The sequence below is a fragment of the Phoca vitulina genome, unplaced genomic scaffold, assembly GCF_004348235.1.
Source record: "Phoca vitulina isolate PV1807 unplaced genomic scaffold, GSC_HSeal_1.0 scaffold7, whole genome shotgun sequence".
NCBI classification, from domain to species: domain Eukaryota; kingdom Metazoa; phylum Chordata; class Mammalia; order Carnivora; family Phocidae; genus Phoca; species Phoca vitulina.
Genome location: NW_022589710.1, coordinates 33,292,347 through 33,304,944, shown reverse-complemented (window position 1 = coordinate 33,304,944; position 12,598 = coordinate 33,292,347). Strand labels below are relative to the sequence as shown.

At 35.8% G+C, this 12,598-nt stretch overlaps 1 protein-coding gene across 1 annotated transcript in view; it reads right to left on the bottom strand.

The window, feature by feature from the left end:
- MNAT1 (MNAT1 component of CDK activating kinase) overlaps window positions 1-12,598 on the bottom strand; it is a 198,640-nt gene that overhangs the window by 107,626 nt on the left and 78,416 nt on the right. The window contains exon 6 of the mRNA XM_032405247.1: window positions 10,667-10,792. Coding sequence (XP_032261138.1) covers window positions 10,667-10,792 — 126 coding nt within the window. The remainder of the gene's footprint in view (window positions 1-10,666; window positions 10,793-12,598) is intronic.

Sequence of the window (12,598 nt, the reverse complement as noted above, 5' to 3'; positions counted from 1 at the left end):
CTCTGCGGGAAGCCTGCTTCTCCCTCTCCCACTCCCCCTGCTTGTGTTCCCTCTCTCGCTGTGTCTCTCTCTGTCAAATAAATAAATAAAAAATCTAAAAAAAAAAAAAAAAATAAGAGTTTATTTATTTATTTGACAGAGAGAGAGAGAGAGAGCACAAGCAGGCAGAGCAGCATAGGCAGAGGGAGAAGCAGGCTCCCCACCAAGCAAGGAGCCCGACTTGGGACCTGATCCCAGGATCCCGGGATCATGACCCAAGCCAAAGGCAGACATTTAACCAACTGAGCCACCCAGGCGTCCCTTAAAAAAAGGTTTCTAAAGGCATTTGGGGGCCTATAAGGAATATCTAGTCAAAAAGGTATGGTATAAATTTAAAAAGTCACAAACTCTACCTGCAATCAAAATTCACTGGTCTATTATAGTTTTTACCTATATCTATACCCATTTATACTTACAATGGGCCAGGCACTTTGAGTTTTATGTAATTATTTCAAAAAATACTCAACAACCCTATACTAATTCAAAGGGATACATGTACCCCCATGTTTATAGCGGCATTATTTATAATAGCCAAATTATGGAAACAGCCCAAGTGTCCATCAACTGATAAATGGATAAAAAAGATGTGGGATATATATACACACACACACATATACATATATAATAGAATATTACTCAGCCATAAAAAAAGATGAAACCTTACCATTTGCAATGACATGGAGGAAACTAAAGATTTTATGCTAAGCCAAATAAGTGAGTGAGAGAAAGACAAATACTATATGACTCCACTCATATGTGGAATTTAAGAAACAAAACAAATAAACAAAGGGAGGAAAAAAGAGAGAGGAAAATCAAGAAACAGACTCTTAACTATGGAGAACAAACTGATAGTTACCAGAGGGGAGGTGGATGGGGGTGGGTAAAATAGGTGATGGGGATTAAGGACACTTAAGTACACTGGCTGAGATGAGCCCTGGGTGTTGTAGGGAAGTGTTGAATCACTATATTGTATAAATGAAACTATTATTGCACTGTATGTTAACTGGAATTTGATTTAAAACTTTTTAAAAATTTTTTAATTAAAAAAAAAAGAACTTAGTAACTTAAGGCTTTATCAGGTTAAGTGATTTGTCCAAGGTCATACAGCTAGTCCATATGTAGCAGAGGAGCCACAATCTGAACCCCTTACAATAATATTATATGACAACCCATTTTAAATAATTCTAAAAATAATAAAATTCAAATTTACAATTTTAATCATGAGCAACTATTCATTTTATAAAAGGTTTACGTATTAAAGTACTCAAGATTATCCTAATTTATAAGAACCTCCATTTCCTTCCATATATGACTGAACTAACAAAACTTCTATATACTTACATATAAATTCTTCAAAGATATCTATGGTGAAAATTAGAATAAACTACAATTTTATCGAAATAACAAAATAGCTAGAGACATTTATTTATTTATTTATTTTAGCTAGAGACATTTGTTAAGAGAAAGTAATAAATAGCTCAATCATTTATGTATGGATGGATTTCATAATGCATAACAACTGATAAGGCTATTTTTAATGTTAATTTTACTAATTGAAAACACATTTAAAGATAAAAACAAACAGAATTCAAATACTACTTGCATCTTCACAAGACTTGATAAAGGACACATGACTTCTTTGGTTGCTACACTCTGATTTGCTACGTAAATGCAAACTGTCTATTAAAAACAGAATTAGGGGCGCCTGGGTGGCTCAGTCTGGTAAGCGTCTGCCTTCGGCTCAGGTCATGATCCCAGGGTCCTGGGATCAGGCCCACATTGGGCTCCCTGCTCGGCTGGGAGTCTGCTTCTCCCTCTCCCTCTGCCCCTCTGCCTGCTCATGCTCTCTCTCTCTCTGAAATAAATAAAATCCTTAAAAAACAAAAAACAGAATTAATGGAGCACCTGGGTAGCTCAGTGGGTTAGGCGTCTGACTCTTAATCTTGGCTCAGGTCATGATCTCAAGGTCATGCAATGGAGCCCTGCATTGGGCTCCGTGCTCAGCAGGGAGTCTGCTTGAGGATTTCTCTCCCTCTCCCTCTGTCCCTCCCTCTACTCGTGCTCTCTCTCTCTCTCTCTGACTTTTTCTGTCTCTAAAATAAATAAATCTTAAAAAAAAAAAAAACAGGATTAGTAATATTTGGTCAAGTTTTATTTTCAATTTTTAGACAAAATGGTCTTAAAGCACTTAAACTGTTTGGCTCAAATTTATGGTTTTATAGGACAAAACTGACTATTCAATATAATTTTTATTTTATTTCAGATACAACTGGACATTAATTTTCTGTAACATTTTAACAAAGAGTTTAATCTTCAAATGAGATCAGAAGAATAAACAATGCTTGATATAAATAGCTAAATACTATTTGTTGCAGTCAGAAAAGCCAATGTATATCACAAATGAGCTCTGTTCTGGCTTACCCATAGATAATATAAAATTTTTTAAACATTAGGGTTTAAAATACTCAAACAGCTTTCCCCTTTGGCAATGAATGGCACATTCCCCTAAACTACTCCCCAGTAATCACCCACAAAGGACCAAAAGCTATACTTAAAAATAATTCTTAGGGAACCTTTGTTGACTCTATTTCCAGTTTGCATACAAAAGCACAGTGAAGTTTAGAACACCATCTTATCTGAAAAAGCACCAGATTCCCAGCCTTAGATTCTGGCTCCTAATTTTATGACCTGACCAATGTGGCTTTTCTCCCTCCCAAAAGACTAAGACCTATGGGGTGCTTGGGTGGCTCAGCCAGTTAAGTGTCCAACTCTTGATTTCAGCTCAGGGCATAATCTCAGGGTTGTGAAATAGAGCCCTGTGACCGGCTCCATGCTGGACGTGGAGCCTGCTTAAGATTCTCTCTCTCCCTCTAACCCTGCCCCCCAATAAAGACAAGACTAAGACTTAGTTACTTAAATCTGTAGATTTTCTGTATGGAAAGTTTAATAATTTAACTACACAAATTATCAACAAATGGGGGTAAAAACCTGGTTTACTGAAGTCTATTCATAGGCTCACCTGAGAATGATGTAATCAGGAAATGGTAGCCATATCTATTCTTTTGGGAAAAAGATTAGAATTACTTATGATATGAAGAAGAAACAGAAGACCGTAAAATTATATTGCTGGGATTTGAAACAATGAAATTAAAATAAATGCCTGACTGAGAAACAACATTGGAACTCTTATTTTAAAAGTTCAGGGGCACCTGGCTGGCTCAGTTGGTAAAGCATGCAACTCGTTCTCAGGGTTGTAAGTTTGAGCCCCACATTGGGTATAGACATTAGTTAAAAAAATAAAATCTTAAGGAAAAAAAAAGGCTCAAAACCATCACTACAGAAGAGACAATATATATATATAATGAAGTTTCTTCTGGGGCACCTGGTTGGGTGGCTTAGATGGTTAAGCGTCTGCCTTCAGCTCAGGTCATGATCCCCAGGTCCTGGAATCAAGCCCCACGTTGGGCTCCCAGCTCAGCAGGGAGTCTGCTTCTCCCTCTTCCTCTGCCTTCCCTTGCTGTGCTCTCTCTGTCTCTCAAATGAATAAATAAAATCTTTAAAAAAAAAAAAATGAAATTTCTCCTATTCATGCATAAGACAGTGATTAAATGGAAATCTCTAAGAAAGTCAAGTCACAAATTATTCAAATAATTTTTCTAAGATCCTACCCCTAACATGTCCCCACCCACTGAGAGTTTAATTCCTAGGAAATATAATTCAAAGAATTCATCAGGCACAATATATGTGAACATCCCTAACCAAAATCTGTTCACTGATGACTGTCTCAACTCTACATATCTCAATACATAATAATTAAATCCTCATTTCTTACTCATTATATCATGCCAATTTTTAACCCTTTATCTTTCTCTGGGTTTAGTAAATAAATTTTGTCTTCTCAGTCACATCTCAAAGGATCTATTTCTAAAACCCTTTATCACATTTGTATGTCTTCCTTGAACCTTCTCCAAGTTCAGTATATCTGACTTCATTTGTTGTGTTGGACTTTCTTTAAGTAGAGCAGATCAGGAAAAGAAAAGGTCATTGTGCTGGCTCCTGTCCCTTACATTACCCAGTCCACACAATCAGCCCACTATTAGAAGCAATAACTCAAATCCTAGCTCTCTTCAAATCAGAAAGATACCTGAAGGAGAATTTATAAATTCTGTTTTTTAATATTCTCATTAATTAAATAATGAGGTATAATAGAAAGAGAATGAGTCTCGGTGTCACCTTTTATATGTGATCTAACTTCTCTGAGACTCAGTTTTCACATCTGCAAAAATAAGAATACCATTTCATGGAGTTATAAAAACAAAAGATAAGAACTTTTATTAAAAAGAATTGTCAAAGGTCACAAAGTCCTAAGCAATGTTGGCATCCTTACCAACATTTGCTCAATGAAATCAACCCCTGGGATATAGATGCTCAATAAATGTTATTTTTTATTCTGCATTTTAGGATTGATTTTTCCAAAGAGTATAAAAACATTCAACTATATAAACATTGGATTTTCATCTACATTACGTTCAGCCTCCCCATTCAGTGGTATTAATAAATTCACATAAAAACTCTCATTTAAAAATTTCACCTTGCTGTTGAACCAAAAGCTGAATTGTTACAGGACACAATAATAATAGGTATTCTATCATACACTTAAGTTACATGAATCTCAACAAGCATTAAAGTAATGAGATCACCTACCTTACATCATATCAAAAAAAAAAAAATCAATTCCAGGTGGATAATAAAAAAGTAAAACAATAAAGGTATCAAAAGATACCCTCAAGAAAGTGAAAAGAAACAAGCCACGAGTGAATTGCTTGTGGGTTTTTTGGGCGGGGGAAGGGGTAGGTAAAAGAAAACACTTTTATTTCTCAGAGCAAGTTGGAACAGAAGTATGAAGGTGTGCAACAGATCACAAATGCCACTACTGAAATCACACAGCCAAAAATCCCTAGATCCCTTGAGAGACAGCAAATGATTTTTTTTAAGATTTTATTTTGAGGTAATCTCTACACCAAACATGGGGCTTGAACTCACAACCCCAAGATCAAGAGTCATATGCTCCACTGACTGAGCCAACCAGGTGACCCAGCAAATAATTTAAATTCCTACAACACATATGATTAATAAAAGACTTAGATCCAGAACATATAAAAAACGCCTACACATCAGCAAGTCTTGAGCAGGCATTTCAGAAAATAGGATAGCCAATGCTCAATGTCATTAGTGATCAGCAAAATAAAATGCAGATTAGAATCACAAAACACTACTAAATGCCCACCAGAATGGTAAAACTGAAAAGACAGAAAATCCCAAGTGTTGACAAAAATGTGGAATAACAAGAACACTGCTGGTAGAAGTACAATTGGCAAAAACCACTTTGGGAAATGATTTGGCAATACTGCCTAAAATGAACAAACATATTCGCCATGACCTGATAACGCTATTCTTAGGTAAACAGCCACCAAAACAATATGTGTACATGTGCACCAAGAAACATATATTAACACGTTAGCATAATTCATAATACCCAAAACTCAAAGGGATCCAATCATCCAGCAACAGTAGAATGGATAAATAGTAGTATGTTCCTCCAATGGAACATTATCCAACAATGAAAAAGAAAAAAAAAAGCTCTATACGCAAAAAACATGGATGAATCTCACAAATATAATATGAACAGGCCCAACATTAATCAGGTTAAGACATATATGCTTAGATGTTAAAGTTATTTATAAGAGCAAGAAAGGGACTGCCATAAAAGAAGAATGACAACTTTGGGATGCGTGGGTGACTCAGTCAGTTAAACGTCTGCCTTCAGCTCAGGTCATGGTTCCGGGGTCCTGGGATCAAGTCTGGCATCAGTGAGGAGTCTGCTCAGTGAGGAGTCTACTTCTCCCTCTCTCTGTCCTTCCCCCATTTGTGCTCTCTCTCTCTCTCAAAATAAATAAATAAATAAATAAATAAATAAAATTTAAAAAAGAAGAAGAAGAAAAGTGACTACTTTGAGGAAAAAGAATGGGGAACTGACCAAGTCTAAGGGGTCATAAGGCAGGCTTCTAGAGCATTAACAATACTTTTTTTTCTTTTACCTCTGTGATGATTACACAGATGTTTACTCTGTGATAATTGGTTCTGTGTACTTTTGTGTATATACACTACATTTCACAAAACAAAAAGTTGTAAGAGAGGGAAGAATAAAGAAAATAAATAATAAGGTCACAACCTTTTCTAAAAAGATACCTAAATATTAAAGTAAATGCTAAGAGCAAAGGAAAAACTGATAGCAAATAAGCATATGAAAAAATGCTCAACATCACTAGTCATCAGGGACATGCAAATTAGAACCATAATGAAATAACATTACACACCTGTTTTGAATGCCTAAAACATTTTTAAAACTCAAAATACCGAGCACTGGCAAAGATACAGAGCAAGTGGAACACTCATAAAAGGTTGGTGGGAATGCAAACTGGTACAGCCACTTTGAAAAACAATTTAGCAGTTTATTACAAAACTAAACATAGCCTTACCATATAATTCACCAATCTCATTCTTAGTATTTAGCCAACAGAAATGAAAACTCACGACACACAAAACTGTATACAAATGTTCATAGCAGCTTCACTCATAATCATTAAAAAACAAAACACAAATCCAAATGTCCTTCAACTGTTGAATGGATTAAAAAACTGGTATATCCATAAAACGGTAATATTACTCAATAAAAAGGAACAACAACAACACGCATGATCTCAAATACATCTTGCTAAGTTAACAAACCGTGACTTAAAAGGCCTGTATGTATGATTCCTTTTATATGACATTCTACAAAACCCAAAACAAGAGAGACACAGAAAAAACCACTAGTTGCTTAGGGGGGTTGGAGGTACAGGCTATGAAATGGTAGAACAAAGGAATTTTGAGGAGGGATGGAACTGCTCTATATTATGACTAGGTGGTAGATATACAACTATGCATTTGTCAAGACCCTGTATACCACAAAGAATGACCTTTACTATATATGAATTAAAAAATAAATTTTAAAAAACTTTAAAACACTATGGTCACAGCACTACCACAGATTTATAGAAGTATCAAAATGACAAATTTATCATAAAATTCCCTCAAATTCAAGAACTTTGGAAATATTTTATTACCTAATTACACAATGTAAAAAAATCATTATGTAATTCACTTAGATATTTAACTATAATAATAACAATAAACATTACTGATGGGGCACCTGGGTGGTGAAGTTGGTTAAGCAGCTGACTCTTGGTTTTGGCTCAAGTCATGATCTCAGAGTCATGAGATCAAGCTCAGCATCAGACTCTGCACTGGGCATGGAGCCTGCTTAAGATTCTTTATCTCCCTCTGCCCCTCCCCCTCCCTCTCTTAAAAAAAAAATTACTGATAACATTAAAGATGCACGTGGTTAACATTTTATATATATTTTTTTAATCCTCCAAACAATCATATAAAGTGAAAATTATCTCAACTTTACCAATGAGGAAACAAACCCAGCAAGAATAAAGAAGTATCTTACGCATGCATAGACATCTGGTAAGTGGTGAAGCTGAAGTTTAATCCCCTTGTACCTGAGTCTTTCCATGCCTATTTTCTTTTCTCTATACTGTCTCTTAATTCAAAAGCTTTTGTAATTCTTTAATAATTTTTTTCTTTACATTATATGAAAATGTGTTAATACTTCCTAAATTTGTAAATTTAAAATTGATCAGGAATATTTTATATTATTCAGGTACCCACATATTCATAATTATATAAAACAAAAAAATATGCAGCCTCTGCCCTCAAGATGTTATAATCTAATAGGCAGCACACGTATGACTAACAAGGTAGGCAATTTTAAAAATCAAAAAACAGTAGCTGGGCGCGTGGGTGGCTCAGTCGGTTAAGTGCCTGCTTTTGGCTCAGGTCACGATCCCAGGGTCCTGGGATTGAGTCTGCTTCTCCCTCTGCCCCTCCCCCCTGCTCGTGTGCCTGCGTGCGCTTTCTCTCTCTCTCTCTCCCTCTCTTTCTCCTGCAAAAATAAATAAATAAAATCTTTAAAAAAAAAAAAAAACAGTAGCTGAATGGGCAGTTGGGGAGAAAAACATTGGTAGTGTGAGTACCTCATAATAATAAGACAGTTCTGCTTCCTCCTATATCTTACATCATCACTGTCATTCACTTTACTTATATAAGTGAGTGTGTGTGTATACACATACACATAAGCAAACATATTCAAATACAGTATTCTTATTAAACTGTTATCTGTTAGATTAAGAATAAAAAAGTAAGTTTTTATTTTACCTTCATTCTTTTCTTCTCTGATGCTCTTCCTTTATTTAGATTTGAGTTTCTGCCTATATCATTTCCTTAGCTCTAAAAGAACTTCTTTTAACACTTCTTGCAAGGAAGGTCTACTGGCAAAAAACTCGTTTGTCTGATAGTCTTTATTTCTCCTTCACTTTTTAATTTTAGAAAGAGAGAGAGCATGCATGCACAAGGTGAGGGAGGGGCAGAAGGAGACAGAGAATCCTTGAGCAGAGGAGACTCCCCCGTGAGCTTGGAGCCCAACGTGGGGCTCAATCCCAGGACCCTGAGATCATGACCCAAGCCAAATCAACATTAGGCCACTTTACCAACTGAGCCACCCAGGTATCCCAATTTCTCCTTCACTTTTAAAAGATAATTCTGCATGGTACATTATTCTAGGTTGGTGATTTTTTTCTCTCATCACCTTAAATATTTCACTCCACTCTCTTCTTGTGGTTTCTGAGGAGAAGCCAGATATAATTCGTATCTTTGCTCTTCTATAGGCAAGGTATTTTTCCCCCTCTGGCTGCTTCAAGAATTTTTATCTTCAATTTTCTGATATTTGAAAATGATATACCTAGGTGTAGTTCTTTTGGCACTTATCCTACTTAGTGTTCTCTGAGCTTTCTGGATCTTTGGTTTGGTATCTGACGTTAATTTGGGGGAAATTCTCACTTGTTATTGTTTCAAATATTCTGTGACTTTCTCTCATTCTCCTCTGGCATTCCCGTTACACATGTGTTATACCTTTTATAGTCACCCCACAGTCCTTGGATATTCTGTCCTGGTTTTTTTATCCCCTCCAGGCTTTTTCTCTTTGGTTTTCAGTTTTCAAGGAGTGTACTGATGTATCCTCAAAGATTTTTTCATCAGGGCGTCTAGTCTACTAATGAGCCCATCAAAGCTATTCCTCATTTCTGTTAGTGTTCTTTTCTCTAGCATCTCTTTTTGGTTCTTTCTCAGAATTTCCATCCTTCTCCTTACCATTGCCCACTTTTCTTACATGTCATCTACATTATCCATTAGCACCCTTAGCATATTAATCACAATTGTTTTATATTCCCAGTCTGATCATTCCAACATCCCTGCCATATCTAAGCCTGGTTCTGATGCTTGGTCTGTCTCTTCCAACTTTGTTTTCTGCCTTTTAATATGTTTTATTATTTTTTTCTTGACAACCAAGGCATAATGGACTGGGGAAAAGGCACTGCTATAAATAGGCCTTTAGCAATGTGGTGGTGAGGTGTGGGGGATGGCAGAGCATTTTATAGTTCTATGATCAGGTCCCAGTCCTTTAGAGAGCCTGTGCTTCTAGACTGTGAACTTCACAAGAGCTTCTCAATCCATCCCACCTCCCCTTAGGCAGGGCAGAATGGTTAGAGTACGCTGAAGCTATTTGTTTCCCTTCTCCCATACAGAAGGCTTGAACAGCTAGAATTGGGTATTTCCCTTCCCCTACATCAGGTAGGTTCTCATAAACTCCAGTAGGTTAGACTCTGACAAAATAGTTTATCCTGATGGTAGGCCTTATTAAGAAGAACAAAATGCTCTGGTATATTTCAAAATTGTTCCTTTTCCTTTTTCTCTGCTAAAAGCAAGAGGGGATTTTTCTCTAATATTCACTGAGAGAACGTGATAGAGATGCAAGAGGTAGAACTCACAGAAGTGCAGGGGCCCTCAATAACTGGTTCCCCCCCCAGAGTTCTGAACTCTCAGAGTTGTCCACACTGAGCCTCCAGCAATTTGTCAATTACAATCAGATTTACCTATACCAGCACTAGTTCCTGGCGAGGTTGCTACTCTAGTTAAGTTGTGATTCCCTGTATTCTCTACCAATCTCTCCAATTTTGAGGGCAGTGGTTTGCCCTATGACCTCTCTTCATTCATGGATCTAAGAAAAGTTGTTGGATTTTTCAGTATGCTCAGCTTTTTACTTGTTGTTAGAATGGGATGACAATATCCAAGCTTCTTACATGCCATACAAGAAACCAGAAGTCTGCATTTTTTTTAAGAATGTTTTTCTACACTACAAGCTTAAAAATTTATGTAAAATAAGAAAAAAAACATACAAACCCAATTTCACGTACAACAAAATTGTGTTATGTACTTTGAAAATTATTTATTACTTTTCACTTTCCCCTTTCACTGCGTGTATTCATGTTTCTATAGGTCTAGCCTAGATCAGATACTGTTCTAAAAGCATCTGAACCTTCCAATTTAACTATAGAAATCAATATAAAGTTATAAAGTGCAATCCTTGAAATACATTCTTCAAACAAGCCATTAAAATACAGCTTACCATTTTGATGCCTGTGGAGAATGTCACTGGTTTAATAGGTTTAGGTTTCTCAAGTTGCATTTCCAACTGGGTAGATCGATCTTTATGCTGAGCCAAAAGGAGAGCAACAGGGAGATCAGAACTCTCCTGTAAGAAAAGTAAAAGTGCAATATGAAAGTTAAAAAGGAAAAACTAATGAGCAACAAGTCTTTTATTTTAAATTATGCCTTTTCATAAGCATTTGATGTCAACCTAAATATTCACTTTATGGAGAACACTTCGCAAAAAAATTTAACATTCCATAATAAGAAAAGGCTGTTTGAGATTCATAAATCAAAATAACCTGCAAAAAAAGTACTTTTATAAAATCCACATTAAAGACAATATAATAGAGTCTTATTTCATCTAGCAAAGCCAACCATATTTATTAAACTAAAAAAAATTAAAAGCTAATCACAAAAAGAGTAATACAAAGTACTATAACTTAGATCAGATGTTTATCTAAGACACATTCTTCTACCAGTGAATTCAGACCAGTCTGCAATTGTTTCCCATTAGATTTCACCTGAGGCCGTTTGGAAATGATCCTTGTTCTGTTTTGCACAATGGAACAATTGTTAAGTACAACCAAAAATATATTTATTCTCCTTTATGGACTTATTTTTAGAAATTAAGTCTAGATTTTCTTAATTAACACAATGATAGTAAATATTTCTAATATCTTATACTGATACTAAACCAGGGCTACTGTTTACACAAATCTGCACACATACATATTAACAAGCAAATTACTAATTCTTATACATAGGCTTATTTATCCTGTTTAACATGAAGTTCTCTTATATGTTTAAAGTGCTGTGGAACTAAGGTCTAAACTAAATGTATCCAGACCTCTTCCTTTCTGAGTTTTCAGTTAAATAAGAACACAGAAACGCATGCAGAAGGAACCCAAGAAGGAAGGAGATCATATATACAAACACAGTACTTTATATGTGCAAACAAAAATGAAGGTTACAAACACATTTCTATCTCCTATACCAAGGCTACCTACAAAAACACACATATTCTTCAAATGGCCTACAGATTTTTAAAATAATAACTACCTAGAATTTAATCCTTAAAAAAACTATATTGTTAAACATTTCATAGTATGAAAGTAAAAATATAGCAGAATCTAATTTTCTTTCCAAATCAACAACTTAAGAATATTTTTAAGGCACAAATGTAGTTAATTAACATACTTAAAGGAATTGTTTTAAGTCTACAGTACAGAAGTAATTCAAATAACAACCAATTTATTTCAACAGAATTGTCCTAGAATAAATTTGTACCTAAAGACTTGGTAACAGAAGTGCTTTGCAACAGCAATTTACAAAGATTAAATTTTTTTTAATGAAAGAACACAAGTTTTATTTATAAAATAGAGCCTTGGGAACTTTAGCAATAATAAAGGAGAATGAATGAAATATACTATAAGAATATACTTGAATACCTTTCATATTCTACAATAAAGCATTGGTTCTGCATTAGTAACAGTATTATTGTGAATTTCTGCAGCTATTCTAGATTTCCATTAAGAATTTTATAAAAAAGGGGTGCCTGGGTGGCTCAGTTGGTCGAGTATCCAACTCCTGATTTCAGCCCTGGTCAAAATCTCGGGATCATGAAACTGAGCCCCACATCAGGCTCCATGCTCAGTGAGGAGTCTGCTTGTCCCTTTACCTCTGCTCCTCCCCCCCACCCCTACTCCCCACCCCGCTCGTTCACTTTCTCAAATATTTTTTTAAAAAAAGAACTTTAAATAAAATGTAAAAAAAAGGGGCGCCTGGGTGGCTCAGACGTTAAGCGTCTGCCTTCGGCTCAGGTCATGATCCCAGGGTCCTGAGATCGAGCCCCACATCGGGCTCCCTGCTCGGTGGGAAGCCTGCTTCTCCCTCTCCCACTCCCCCTGCT